The following is a 15,957-nucleotide window of genomic DNA, read 5'->3' on the forward strand; positions in this document are numbered from 1 at the left end:
TACTTTATCGAGAACCATGGTTCAGTACTTACTAAGTAAAGAGAAGAGAAATCGGATCCTTGGGTGTTGCCTATCTCTCAACCTTTCGGTAACTCCTTTTAATGTAGCCAGGTAGTAGATGAACGATTTTGGCGGAGCTCAGCTCACTTGTTTAGCAGGGAACGAGACCCTTTGCTAGCACTTGTCCTATCCAATCAGCCTAGACACCACATTAATTGGATTGACCTATATGGTTGCGCGAGTAAGCTCGACGTTACAAGGATAAAATTTCTAATCTAATTTCCTTTTCTTTCTTTTTTTCTTTTTTTTTTTTTTTTTTTCTTGAAGACGAAGAGGAAAGGCAAGAGAGGTGGTTTTCTTCTTGGCGGGGACAAACTCCCCTCAGAAGTGTGAGATTCTCCTCCTCCGGTAATCGAAGCTTTCAAGGAAAAATGGATATATATATGGCAAAGGTGGGGTTGGTACGGTGGTATACAGCCAAAAAAAAAAGTCCTTTTTTTCTTTTTCTCTCTCTCTCTTCTCCGGCTGCTTTCTTCTTTTGCCTTCTTCTTTCTGGACTCTACTTTTGCTTTCTTCACGCGCACAAGGTTACTCACAAATTAAAGTTCAAGGTAGGAGTCACTTAAAGAAGTAAAGAAGAGAGAGAGAGTGCAGGCGGCAATGGAACCAGTTGCAGGCGGAGGATCCGAGCGACGGAGAGAGTCGAGGTCAGTCGTCGCAGTCCGGGAAAGGAGTCGTCTGGTGGTGGAGCTGTTCAGCGTGTTCACAGCGATAGGGGACGACCGGTGCACGTTAGAGGACTGCCGATGCAAGTCGGGTTGCTGGAATCTGGACTGCAGATTCTGGTATGGTGGTGTGCAGGTGGAGACTGCGGTCTGGTCTGTGCTTAGTCAGAAAGGAATCAAGGTTTGATTGCTTTTCTGAGTATGGGTATTGAAGAACAGAATTTGGTATTGACTGGGTAAGGGGTTGAGCTCAATCTTTTGAGCAAAACACTTGGATATGGGTAATGGGTTATGAACTCGTGTTTGATATTCAAGCTAGAGTTGGGTATAATCTTGGTTTGGTCAGAAATTAATCAAGATCAGTTGATATTTTCTGAGAATATGGGTACGGGAAGAACATAAAGTTCTTAACTGGTATTTTCTGGCTGTGGCTTCTGGGTAAGATGAAGAGTACTGGTATTGGTATGGTTATATTTTCTGGGTACTGAGTAAGATGAAGAAACTAATTTCTTCTCTTGGTATTGGCAGCGGAAAATGGGTATCGGTCTCAAGAGCAAAACTGCTCTGATACCATGTCAAATGTAGGGGTTTATGGTATAATTTGCCAGTTATAATTCTTCTCCAAACTGGAGGATATATATAGAACTACAAATTGCCTATAGCTAAGTGTGAATGTAAATACAATGAGTCATGAACTACAGCTACATTAATTACACAAGATTTGTTGCTACTGCTTTGTTCTTCATGTCAGGATTTGCTGCAGACTTTGTTCTTCACGTTGATATTAGCTCACTTAACACTCCCCCTCAAGTTGGGGAATAGATGTCTCGCATTCCCAACTTGTCTAGTGAGCTGTGGAACACTTTTCCAGAAACAGCTTTAGTAAGAATATGCAGGGTAAATGAGAAAGTTACCATTTCAGATTTTTGTTTGGCATTGGTGGGAAAACGCAGCTGGTTCAAAAGCTCGGTTTACTTTGAATGAAGTGGAGGAATGCTTTGTATGCATATATAGAGTTATAGACTCACTCCTCATGTCAAAAAATGGCATAAGTTCTTTCATTCTCTCTTTTATTTCACCACAAATTCTCTAGAATTTTCTTAAGTCTCTCTACCCTATACTTGTTAAGAAATGCTTAACGATCCATAAAGCTGGCAAAAAAAAAAAAAAACTCATATAAAGCTATTAGCTCTCAGTTTTCCTTTCCAAAGACAAAGTTGTTGTGCATAAAAATTGAAGCTTCACAGAAATCCTATTATATCCAAAATCATGTTCAATAAAATTTGACGTACTACATACCCGATTTTTTTATTTTGAAAGGACCTACACTTGATTGAGTGAACCAATTCTGTAAGTAGTTTTGATGTGAGGATTTGAATCTAATACTATTTACAACCACTTCTTTTTCTTTTTGCATGTACAGTAATGGGTTCAGGAGCTGTTAAGCTTTTTCTAATGAATTTGTATGCACTCTAAGATGGATATAGAAATACAACAAAACATCAAGGCATTTGACAGTGCAGTACCTTAGAAGTAAGCCTTTTGTGCCAGTGCAGTATCTTGTTTAAAAATAGATGGAGAATTAATTAATCAAGTCCAATAAGAGTTCGGGGAGATCTACATGCTGGAGATTTGGGCCTCATGACGTCGTTTCTGCCATCAAAATTTAATCTTTCAACATGGAACGGGAGACTCTAGTCTCTATCTGCCTCAATCTCTCTCCAGAACAGAGCATATTTAGAAAGCTGAATGGGTGGTATTGGGAATTAAAGGACAATAATTGAGGAACCAAAAAATAACTAATGTAAATATTTAAATAATTCAATAAATATAATTTTGTGTCTACACAGATTTTTCGGTGATTGGACATAAATACTATAGTTGAGATTGAAGTGGGACCCACAAGATACATTCACACCGACAAACAATTCCGTGTATAAAGTAGTATTAGCAACGCCAGTAATATGTACACATATATAATCCATCGCTGTTCCATGTGTATTAACGTATTCAGACGGATTTCCGTGTGGAATACTATGATTTCACAGTATTCCACACGGATTCTCATCCGTATGTGACTGATACTTTCTCTTGTAGTGTTAATATTCACTAACAATTTGATTAACACACGTTACCTACATGTCGCAGCCTCAATCAAATCATAAAATTCCCCGTACAATAATTTTACAATAATGCAGTTGATCCAACAACTTTTCCATGTTACACATGTGATAATTAATTTCTTTTAAGTGATTAATATATATATATATATATATATATATATATATATTATCCAAATTGACTCTTAGATGTTAGATATCCTTTAATAACGATCTCTTCTCTTTTACAGGGGATGAGAGTAAAATGGAAGATATGTTCTAGAAGGGCTCTGAGAGCTGCAAACTCCAATAACTCTGTAGAGATTGCACAACACGTCATTTCTCTAACCAGCTTATAATGAGGAAAGAAGAAGTGGAAAATTCTAAGGTGCTGGGCTGTTTGCTATACAACCATTTTTTTGAATATTTTAGTCCGTTGGATTAATAATATATCTAATGGCCTTGAATATTTAAAAGGTTGGTAACATATTTACCCCTTAACCAAATCATTAGTAATTAATTATATAATCTTTTTCTCTAAAAAATAAAAAACTAATGAGTCTTTTATTACTAATTAAGTACATCATTAGTACTTTTCTTAATCAATTATAACCAAGGTTCTAAAAAACACTAGGCACTAGTTGGGCGGTGGATAGGGGACTAGCGCTCAGACGCCTAGGCGGGGACTAGGCAGCGCCTAGGTGGTTTTGTATTTTTAAATTTTTTATTTTAATTGTTATAGCATTTAACTAAATACTTAATTAATTAACTATTTTTTTAATTAAATACTTATTTAATTAACTAAAGGCAAGAATTGACGATGGAAAAAAAGTATAGTATTCAATTATCCAACAAAAAAGAAGGAGCATTCAATTATGCTTCTTGTTGCCCAGCACATGTGCCCATCCTATCTTCTCTCTCTCTCTCTGAAACAATTAACTACTGCATTCATTTTCATTCCCTTCTCTTTCTCTCTTGTGCGAAACCATCTTCTGGGAAACCAGTAGCCACCGCCTCCACATTCTCTCATCTCTCTTTTCATCGATTTTTCTCAACTTTCTTCATTATTCAATCAATCATCACACAAAAGAATTGGAAACAATAACCAAGACCACAACGACGATCAATATTCTGGCCTTCTGTTTTTTTAGCTACTCTGATCAGAGTCGATTCCTCCGCTCTCTCTCTCTCTCTCTCTCTCTCTCTCTCTCTCTCTCTCTCTCTCTCTCTCTCTCTCTCTCTCTCTCTCTCTCTCTCTCTCTCTCTCTCTCTCTCTCTCTCTCTCTCTCTCTCTCTCTCTCTCTCCCTCTCTCTCTCTCCTAGAGCCTTCATACTCCATGAAACAACTGATATATCCGCCAAGGGAGAGCCTTCATACTCCATGAAACAACTGATATATCCGCCAAGAAAGGCCGCCTAGTGCCCAACCACCATTGCCCAGACGATTAGTCGCATGCCTAGACCATCTAGGCGGCCGCCCAACTGCAGTCCGCCCAACAACTCCGATTTGGCATTAGTCGAGTCGGAGAGCTGCCGCCATGCCTAGGTGGCCTGGGCGTCCGAGTTTTAGAGCACTGATTATAACTGAGGTCTACTTTGAGTAATTTATCATTAAATCAAATAATTACTTATATGATGACAATATGTTACCTTATAGATGTGGAAATTTAATTCTATTATGGTACTTATTCCACATACGATCATATTTATAAAAAAAATGGGAGAAATGTCGAAAAATGTTGTAAAAAAAAGGTCATCTTTTTTGTAATTAAAAGGTCTAGGACCACATTTACAAGTTTATGAATCATTTTATAAAATTAAAAACGAATGTGTTGTTTTGGGTGGTAAATGTTCATATTTTAGACTAAATAGAGCATGTGTCCTCATTCACGTAATAGAGCTCTCAACTGTGTAATTGGGTGGTACCTTATGTAATGTTCCTCATTGAGAAAATAATTACATCATTGACAGAGATTATTATGAATATAAGGATAAATGATCAAAAATATTATAATAAATGTCCTGTTTGTGGTAATTACAAGGTCTAAGACAACATATACCAGTTTATGAACTATTTTACAAAATTGAGAACAAATGTTTTGTACAAGTGGTAAATCTTCATATTTCATACTAAATAGAGCATGTGTCCTCATTCACGTAATAGAGATCTCAAATGTGTAATTGGGTGGTACCTTGTGTAATCTTCCTCATTGAAAAAATAATTACATCTCTGACAATGCTTATTACAAAGTTAAAAACAAATGATCAAAAATATTGTAATAAATGTCCTGTTTGTAGTAACTACAAGATCTAAGACAACATATACAAGTTTATGAACTATTTTATAAAATTGACAACAAATGTGTTGTACAAGTGATAAATCTTCGTATTTCATACCAAATAGAGCATGTGTCCTCATTCACGTAATAGAGTTCTCAAATGTGTAATTGGGTGGTACCTTGTGTAATCTTCCTCATTGAGAAGATAATTACATCTTTGACAACACTTATTACGAATATAAGGACAAATGATAAAAAATATTGTAATAAATGTCCTGTTTGTGGTAATTACAAGGTCTAAGATAACATATACTAATTTATGAACTATTTTACAAAATTGACGACAGATGTGTTGTACAAGTGGTAAATCTTCATATTTCATACCAAATGGAGCATGTGTCGTCATTCACGCAATAGAGTTCTCGAATGTATAATTGGGTGGTATCTTGTGTAATCTTTCTCATTGAGAAAATAATTACATCTTTGACAACGCTTATTACGAATATAAGGACAAATGATTAAAAATATTGTAATAAATGTCCTGTTCGTGGTAATTGCAAGGTCTAAGACGACATGATCTACCAATTTATGAACCATTTTATAAAATTGACGACAAATGTGTTGTACAAGCGGTAAATCTTCATATTTATATCAAATAGAGCATGTGTCCTCATTCACGTAATATTAGTTCTCGATTGTGTAATTGGGGTAAACATTTTGGTATTTACTCCATTTAGGACAATATTTACAGGTATATAGATAATATTACAAATTGATGACAAATGTGTTGTTAAATTGGTAATATTTAAAAAAAAAAAATTGTCATGTGTCAAAATTTGAATGACTAACCTGATGACCAATTCATCAAGTTACCATCGTATTAAATTGTTATATATTAAAAAAATAAAAATAAAAGATATGGGATACAGGAGGGTACTGTAGCTTGTCTCCTGTTGTTTAGCTCTTGAGATCTTTAGCTAATCACTTTCAAATGAAATTGCAGTGTGATTGTTTACAGTTTGGAAAGGATTTGAACAGTTTATACATGCCAAGTGTTAAGTGTAAATGTTTGTGGCTGCATAAGGTTGCTATGATGTTTGAGTTGTATAATTGGTGTTTACCTTGCAGGTACCTCCAAGGGGAAGGACACTGTAATCAGAGACCAAGCTTCAGTGCTATGAACCTGTAACGATGAAATACTTGGGATATTATCCTGCATTGACACCTCTGATGTGATTGGTTTTTTTTTTTTTGTGTACATTTGGCTTGGGGTTGTGGATTGGTGTAGTGAACATGTAGTAAGCTGTTATGGAGTCTTTGCTAACTTCTAAATGGATGGGTTCATTTGATAATGATGTTAAGGTGATGAAATTGATTTTGTTCTCATTTTGTGCCTGATTTGATATATACTTAAGAATTTAGATGGTAGAAGAGATGGAACTCAGAATATCCCAACTATTGTTAAATTCATGGTGTTAATCTTCATTTCAGGTCAAGGAGCGGGTAGCACGAGCAAGTAAGGCACAAAAAACATGGGCAAAGAGTAGCTTCAAGCAAAGAAACATGTTTCTTCGGATTATTCTCAAGTATATAATAGAACACCAAGGGGCTACCAAGTAAGTCACAAAATAAAGAGTAGCTTCAAGCAAAGAAACCTGTTTCTTTGGATTATTCTCAAGTATATAATAGAACACCAAGACCTTATATGTGAGAGTATAATATTGCTCGCTATGATAAGATTTAATCTTCACACAGGGTAGGCCTCAATAATGGACGATAAAGCTGGAATTTTGATGATTTTGTAACGAGGGAAGCCTCCTTGTTCCAACATCTTCTTCCATTCACTCTCAGTCCTCTCCTTTCCACCGGAGCTGTGTGCAATCATTACCATATCAAACACCAAGCCTGTGTCGTCGAACATGCCATCACCATTTGGCTCTAGAACAATGTCCACAATAATCACCTTGCCACTTCTCTCTGGTATCGCCTTTCGACAGTTTTTCAATATCTTGACGCAATCAATGTCGCTCCAGCCGTGCATAATCCTCTGTAATTTTAATCCAAAAGTAACATGATGTTAATTTGATGAACATATACTATTTCCATGTAATGAGTTCTATTGCAATGTAAACTACAAGAACCATTATTCATACTTTGGCTTTTGAATTACCATCATGAAAATTGCATCAGTGTTTGGAATACTGCCGTCATCAAACATGTCACCTCCAACATTTGACACCCCATGGTACACCGGCGCTGTTGCAACTACATGTGGTAGATCAAAGTTGATGCCCCTAATGCTGGGATACAACTTCACAATCTCCGCCACTACGCTTCCAGTCCCACCACCAACATCCACCAGTGTTGCCACGTTATCAAACCCACCCTTATATCCCGTGAGTATCGCTTTCATTGTAATCTTAGCAGTGCATGTCATGCTATCGTTGAACAATCGGTTGAACTCGGGTTTTTCGGTGAAGAATTGCCAAATGTCGCGGCCATGCGCTTTCTCAAAGGCGCATGGAGCGCCTTGCTTGACGCATTGGCTGAAATAGTGCCATGGCTCCATTAGAGTAGGATTTGTCTCCATGAGAACCATCAGAGCTAGAGTGAACTCCGAGTCATGTAAAAGCCATCTAGATGAGTGAGTCAACCCGTAGAGGGTTTCTCCTGAATCTCCACCGTCAGGTTGTGCAGTGAAGATGTTCCTGCGAACTAGCAACCGCATGATGCGAGAGAGGCATGTGATGTCTGGACAGGGTGATGCAGAGTCGAAGGAGCGGGCTATTTCAGACAAAGTCATTGCATGACCATCAGAGTGTATGATATCTGGTATCCGGAGCTCCACAGCAGATTTTAAAGCCATGGAATCTGCAAAGCCGAGCATGTACTTCCATACATTTGCTTGGCCTCTTAGAGATGCTTCATCCAATTCTGTAACTGCTTCCATTTTAAGTTTTCAATCTCTGTTAGAACAAAGTGTTCTAACATTTACTTCCTGTAGAGAGAGAAATGGTGCCCTGAGCTAAGAAGCCAATATATATATATATATATATATATATATATATATATATTAATCACTTAAAAGAAATTAATTATCACATGTGTAACATGGAAAAGTTGTTGGATCAACTGCATTATTGTAAAATTATTGTACGGGGAATTTTGTGATTTGATTGAGGCTGCGACATGTAGGTAACGTGTGTTAATCAAATTGTTAGTGAATATTAACACTACAAGAGAAAGTATCAATCACATGCGGATGAGAATCCGTGTGGAATACTGTGAAATCATAGTATTCCACACGGAAATCCTTCTGAATATGTTAATACACATGGAACAACGATGGATTATATATGTGTACATATTACTAGCGTTGCTAATATTACTTTACACACGGAATTGTTTGTCGGTGTGAATGTATCTGGTGGGTCCCACTTCAATCTCAACTATAGTATTTATGTCCAAACATCGAAAAATCTGTGTAGACACAAAATTATATTTATTGAATTTTATTGAATTATTTAAATATTTACATTAGTTATTTTTTGGCTCCTCAATTATTGTCCTTTAATTCCCAATACCACCCATTCAGCTTTCCAAATATGCTCTGTTCTGGAGAGAGATTGAGGCAGATAGAGTCTCCCGTTCCATGTTGAAAGATTAAATTTTGATGGCAGAAACGACGTCATGAGGCCCAAAGCTCCAGCATTTAGATCTCCCCGAACTCTTATTGGACTTAATTAATTAATTCTCCATCTATTTTTAAACAAGATTCATACATGTTGAACAATAGGTTCTTAGATAAGGCAGCAATCGTCACATCAGAGAAGTCCAACTAAATAGGCGAATGTGCTCCAAATCCATGGCGGCTTTGCACAGTGACACAAGTAGAAGAAGTTAAATGCGTACTGAGATTACTTCCAATTTGGCTATGTACAATACTATACTCAGTAGTTTCACACAAATGGCCTCCCTCTTTGTAGAACAAGGTGCCGTATGAAAACCACCATCTCCAAGTTCCACATTCCCCCAGCTGGTATGTCAAGTTTCGACATCCTCAATGTGGCAACTTTTATCTTCATTTACGGGCGAGTTCTGGACCCGCTTGTTATCAGGTTAGGAAAAAAAGTCTCACCGAGCTTAAAAGAAAAGGGATTAGTCTTGTCATTGCCATCATGGCTATGCTCTCAGCAGGAGTTGTGGAGTGTTTTAGGTTAAAATATGCAAGAACAAATTGCGTCACTACTGATTGTGAGAGTCGAAGTTCATTGAGCATATTTTGGCAAGTTCCTCAATATGTGCTCATCGGAGCTTCTGAAGTGTTCATGTACGTGGGTCAGCTAGAATTCTTCAACAGTCAAGCACCTGATGGGTTAAAGAGCTTCAGTAGTGCACTTTGCATGACTTCAATATCACTTAGAAACTATGTGAGTAGTTTGCTGGTTACGATAGTGATAAAGTTTTCTAGTAGGGATAATATATTTGGATGGATCCTTGGAAACCTTAACAACAGTCGCTTGGATAGGTTTTACTTTCTCTTATAGCAGCTTTGACTACAGCTGATCTCACGGTCTATATAGTTTGTGCCAAGTGGTACAAGTATATCAAGTTTGAAGCAAAGGGAGGAGAAGATCACAATGAAAATATTAGGCAAGCTGAACTTGGAGTCTGATCAGTTTCTGAAATATTTGCAGTGTGTGGGCTAAGAAAGCAAAGATGCATGGGATAAGTCATACAACTTATTTCGGCAGAATTTCTTTTTTACTACGACATAAGAACTGTTATTGTACAACAACTCATGAGTGGAATTCTAGATTTCCCACTTTATAATGGGATACGTGTACATACATGTGCATTTGCAAGCATAATTAGCTATAATGAGCCACGCTCAGGGTACCGCCAGGGGTACCAACGCCCACCTCATGAGTGACTGGCGTAAAGACAGCTAGCCAGGTTACCGCCTGAGCCCCGGATCAACCCCAAAGCACCGCCGACGCGCCGCCACGCGCCGTGTCAAGGTAGCATCAGAAGCTACTGAAACTGGGAACTGAAGCACATCAGTCCCACATCGAAAACAAGGAGAAGATCATCCTCTTCCTCACCTATAAAAGGTCCTCTCCTCTCTCCTCATTTATTACACATTCAATACTTACCTACTGTTACTTTGTCAACATAAATACATTGACTAACTTAGGCATCGGAGAGTTGAAGACCGCCCGGCGCGGTCTCCCTCTGACGCCCATTGTATTTTATTTGACAGGTAACGGGAACCACTCACAACAAAGGTATCGATCCGCCCGCCGGATCAGCGTTAACTAAGGTCCAGCTACCGCTAGACTTTTAAACATTAACATTGGCGCCGTCTGTGGGAACCCTTGAACAGAAGGTCATCCCATCACAATTACCATGACTAACGGTAGCGGGGGAAATATCGGGGAACAGGCAGACCAGTCCGCCGTTCCCCAACCCGCCCGCCCAGCGGTAAGCATCAACCGCGCACTATTCAACACCCCGGTCAACCCAGGCGGCGAAACAAATCCAAGCAGCAGCCGTCCCCCAGGTCAGGACCTCACCGCCTTGTATGAGCTGGCGCTGGCGGACCTCCACAAAGCAAACAGAGAGCGCGAGCAGGAATTCAAGGAGAAGGCGGAGGCCCAAAACCAAGTGGCCATGCTGATGACACGTTTCGACGAGCTAAGGCGAACGCTGGACGCAAACGCCAACCCCGCACGAAGTGAGCAGTCACACAGCACCAGGCACAGCCGACCTACCGCTGGTATAGGACCCATCGTGCAAATGCAAGTACCACTAAACCCACCTGAGCTGGCAGGAATGGGACCACCCCCTATCCCACAACTGCTGGAGCAGGAGGCGGAGTCATCGCTGCGCACCCACCACTCGAGGACAAGAACAAGGACTGAGGGTAATCTACCCATTCCCGGGCGGGGGTTCGCTCCGCGGAACGCCCAAGCGGGCCCCGCTGGCGACGCAACCACCCAAATTTTGGAGAGGATGCAGCAGTTAGAGCGGAGACTAATCCTGGCGGAGGCAGGCACCCCGGCGCCAGCCCCAAACCCACTCTTCGCATCCAGGCCAGGCCCATTCATCGCTACAATTTTGCAAGCCGTCAGGCCAGCGTTTGCAAAGACCCCAAAAATGTCACATTATAGCGGTAAGACCGACCCCTTCGTCCACATGGACACGTTCAAGAAGGTCACCAACAACAAGGGATTTGATGACGCCACCCTGTGCCACTTGTTCAGCGAAACGCTGGATAGTGAGGCAATGAGTTGGTTTTTCGAGTGTCCGCCAGGGTCCATCGACTCATTCCACGCATTATCTCATGCCTTCCTCTCTCGATTCATCTTGTTGTCCGCCGGTCATCACAACACGAGCCAGTTGTTTGGCGTCAGGCAGGGAGGGGACGAATCATTGAAGGCATTCGTCACAAGATGGCGAGCGGCAGCATCTCAGTGCCGCGATCTCGACAAAACAATGGCTTCGGCGGCTTTCAAGCAGGGACTCCTCAAGGGACCATTCCTCTATCACCTCAACTACAATCATCCAAATGCGGCGTACGATCACCTTATGAGTGAGGCGGTCATTCATGCCCAGGCAGAGTTTATCACATATGGAGAAACCCCACCGCCACCAGCAGCACCAACAAAGTCATCTCAACCCTCCTCCAGCTATCAGGAGACCGCCAGCAAAGCCCCCACTGCACCGCCAGCCGACAAGAAGAGGGAGTGGCAGCAGGGCAGTTATCAAAGCAAGAGGCAGAAAGACAACCACTACAAGGGCAACCGCCCATCCCATGGGGACAATCGCAACAAGCAGACGGAGTCCTCTCAGCGGTATGCAGTATTCACCGTCCTCACAGCCTCGTACGAGGAAATTTACAATCAGTGTAAGGATCAGATACCACCGCTACCCTCACCGAAATTCCCCAAAAGGGGTAAGCCAAGAAACACCGGCATGTGGTGCAAATACCACGAGGACAGCGGTCACAATACCAACAGTTGCAACGCTCTCAAAACAACCATTGAGACCCTATACCGTGACGGCAAGATGGATCAGTTCAAGGTGCGCCAACCGCCACCTGTGATTGCCAACATTGAGCCACTGGGCCGCATCAACACCATCGACGGCGGGGCTCCAATCACCAACATGTCTCACAGGGCAAGAAAGCGTTACACACGCGCCAATCACCCAAAGGAAGTCTGTAACATCCGCTACGAGAGATCCACCAAACTCCCAAAGTCTGGTTGGGAGCCCATCACCTTCTCAGAGGAGGAGGAGCGCGGAGTACATCTACCCCATGACGACCCATTCCTGATCGATGCCATTCTCGACAGATGGTCAGTAGGAAGAATCTTGGTGGATAGCGGATCTGCTGTCAATGTCATATTCAGCGGTTGTTACAACAACCTTAAGCGGAACAAGAAACTACTACAAGACCATGAGCCATTGCTTAGCTTCTCCGGCGATATCACTCAGCCGCTGGGTTCTGACTACATGCGGTTAACCATCGGCTCCAGTCCATGTATGGCGGAGGTACATACCGAATTTATAATTGTGGACTGTTTCAGTTCGTATAACGCCATCATAGGACGGCCGGCACTCAACAAGCTCAAATGCATCATCGCCGGATACATGCTTCTCATGAAGTTCCCCACACCCAACGGCACGGGCTGTGTCAGGGGAAGTCAGCAACTGGCACGAGAGTGCTACTCTACCACCATTGCGCGGTCAACCCGCCGCCACGAAATCCTAACGGTAGGAAATCAGGCACCGCCACCAGATATCTTCGAGGATCCTAGGGATGAGGAGGAGAAATACGTGAGGAAGGAACCGGTCAATCCGGAAACATCGTTGAAGGTCATCAGCATCTCTGACGAGCACCCAGAGCGGACAGTCCGCATAGGAGCTCAGCTAGACCCAGAGGTGGCCGCAGAACTCACTCAATTCCTGCGGGACAACGCCGCCGTTTTCGCATGGTCATATGCGGACATGCCAGGTATCTCTCCCGAAATCATCACACACAAACTAACCATCAAGCCATCCTTCCATCCCATCAAGCAGAGGCGAAGGGCCTTCGACGAGGAGAAATACCGCGCCATAGGAGAAGAGGTCGCCAAACTCCAGGGCATTGGATTCATCCGCCAGGTAATCTATCCCCAATGGATCTCCAACCTGGTCATGGTCAAGAAGCCTAGCGGCAAGTGGCGGATGTGTGTCGACTTCAAAAATCTCAACAAGGCATGCCCAAAGGACAGTTTCCCTCTGCCACGCATTGACCAGCTGGTCGACGCGACCGCCGGGCATGAACTCCTCAGCATGATGGACGCCTTCTCCGGCTACAATCAGATCAAGATGCATCCCAGCGATCAGGAGTGTACCACCTTCACCACCGACAAAGGGCTGTACTGCTACAATGTCATGCCTTTCGGTCTGAAGAACGCCGGTGCAACTTATCAGCGGCTGATGAATGCTATGTTCGCTGAACATTTGGGCAAGATAATCGAGGTCTACGTGGACGACATGTTAGTCAAAAGTATAAAAGCCAGCGGACATGTGGCAAATCTCAAGATCATAGTTACCATCCTCCTGGCCTATGGCATGCGCCTCAACCCAGAAAAATGCTTCTTTGGCGTCACCGCCAGCAAATTTCTGGGTTATATTGTCAGTGAATGAGGAATCGAGGCTAACCCGGACAAGGTACAGGCCATACTCGACCTGGCGGACCCTGAGTATAAGATACACGTCCAGTGCCTCCAGGGCAAGTTAACCGCCCTCTCTCGATTCATCTCCAGGCTCTCTGACAGGTGTGCCCCATTTTTCAAACTCCTCAAAACGACTCACAAGAAAGTTATCAACTGGAACCCAGAGTGTCAGACGGCGTTTCAGGGCTTGAAGGATTACCTAGCGGCAGTCCCACTACTCTCTATCCCTGTGCAAGGAGAGACACTGTTCATATACCTAGCGGTATCGGTATCGGCGGTGAGTTGCGCCATTGTCCGGCGGGAGGGACAGGACGAGCTCCCAGTTTTCTACGCCGGCAGAGGCATGAACGGGGCAGAAACAAGGTATCCACCCTTAGAACAGCTAGCTCTTGCACTCATCGTTGCCGCCAGACACCTCCGCCAGTATTTTCAAGCGCACACAATCCATGTGCTGACCAATCAACCACTGAGACAGGTGATGCAGAACCCTGAACATTCAGGGCGCCTCAGCAAGTGGGCCATCGAGCTCAGTGAATTTGACATAGACTACAAGCCAAGAACCGCCATGAAGGGCCAGGCGGTAGCGGACTTCATCGCCGAGCTCACTGAGCGTCAGCCCAATCCCAGCACGGAGAATGAGCCCGGGACGGAAATGGTCACCGCTAAGGAGCCAGCTCCCCTACAATCAGATTGGAACCTGCATGTGGACGGCTCCGCCAGCGCCAAGGCCAGCGGCGCCGGAGTCATCCTCACAGGACCTGGGGGGCTGAATGTGGAATACGCACTAAAATTCAACTTCAAAGCCTCCAACAATATGGCGGAATACGAAGCACTCATTGCCGGCTTACTCCTCGCCATCGATTCAGGGGCTGACAGCGTCAACATCTTCAGTGATTCCCAGTTGGTCGTTAACCAGGTCAATGACAGCTTCCAGGCCAAGGACCAACAGTTAGCGGCATACTTGGGGTACGTTAAGACACTCCTCAAGAAATTCAAATTTCATAACATCACACAAATCCCCAGGGAAAAGAACGCCAAGGCTGATTCACTGGCAAGACTGGCAACCGCCCAGCCACATCAGAGTCCAGCGGACACAAGAGTGGAGTGTCTTGACAAGCCAAGTATCACAAAAACCCTGGCGGAGATCTTCAACATTGAGGTCAATACCAGCTGGATGGACGAAGTCATTGAGTACAAGCGCAACGGCACATTGCCGGACGACAAAGTTAAGGCGCGACAACTCCAGCGGAGGGCAACCCGCTACAACATCCAGAACGGCAAGCTGTACCGCCAGGGATTCACCCATCCCAACCTCCGCTGCCTAACCCCAGAGGAGGGAAAGGTCGTTCTGGCAGCAATTCATAGCGGAGAATGCGGAAACCATTCAGGCGCCAGATCCTTAGCCAATCGCACAATGCGACAAGGCTATTTTTGGCCTACTCTCGGCGACGATGCCCGCCAGGTATCAAGATCATGCCACAAGTGCCAACAATTTGCTGACATCCCGCATGCACCGGCGGAACCACTATCGGTCATCGTCGCTCCATGGATCCACTCAACTTGGGGCCTGGATCTGATGGGAAAATTTCAAACCGCCAAGGGCCAGTTCAAGTACATCATAGTGGCTATCGACTACGACAGCAAGTGGATAGAGGCGGAACCACTAACAGCAATAACTACCGCCAAGGTAATTCACTTCCTCTGGAAGAACATCTACTGCCGTTACGGTGTCCCACACACGATAATCACCGACAATGGCACACAATTCAACAACAAGGAGCTCATCTCTTTCACCGCCAACTTGGGTACTAAGATGAGTTTTGCATCTGTCGCCCACCCCCAGACCAACGGTCAGGTCGAAGCAGCAAACAAGATAATCAAAAAGCTGCTGAAGAAAAAACTCGACAAAGCAAAGGGTCTATGGGCGGAGAAACTCCCGGAAGTTCTATGGGCCATCAGAACAACCCCAACTTCCGCAACTGGTGAAACTCCTTTTTGCATGATGTTCGGAACGGAGGCTGTCCTGCCTATTGAGGTCTCTCAACCTACCGCCAGAGTCGAGGGCTACCGCCCAGAGACCAACACTGACGGCATCAACCTGGACAAGGACCTCCTGGAGGAAAAGCGA

General features: G+C 43.3%; 1 protein-coding gene across 1 annotated transcript; it reads right to left on the reverse strand.

Annotated features, from left to right (window-relative positions):
• Positions 1–6,628: 6,628 nt before the first annotated feature.
• Positions 6,629–8,059, reverse strand: LOC112179936 ((R,S)-reticuline 7-O-methyltransferase). Its single transcript, XM_024318428.2, has 2 exons — positions 7,274–8,059; positions 6,629–7,150 (listed from the first exon to the last, which is right to left on the reverse strand). The coding sequence occupies exons 1-2, from the start codon at positions 8,051–8,053 to the stop codon at positions 6,851–6,853; spliced, it is 1,080 nt and encodes a 359-aa protein (XP_024174196.1). The 5' UTR covers positions 8,054–8,059; the 3' UTR covers positions 6,629–6,850.
• Positions 8,060–15,957: the final 7,898 nt, after the last annotated feature.

The sequence above is a fragment of the Rosa chinensis genome, chromosome 1 (genome assembly GCF_002994745.2).
Source record: "Rosa chinensis cultivar Old Blush chromosome 1, RchiOBHm-V2, whole genome shotgun sequence".
In the NCBI taxonomy this organism is placed as follows: Eukaryota; Viridiplantae; Streptophyta; class Magnoliopsida; order Rosales; family Rosaceae; genus Rosa; species Rosa chinensis.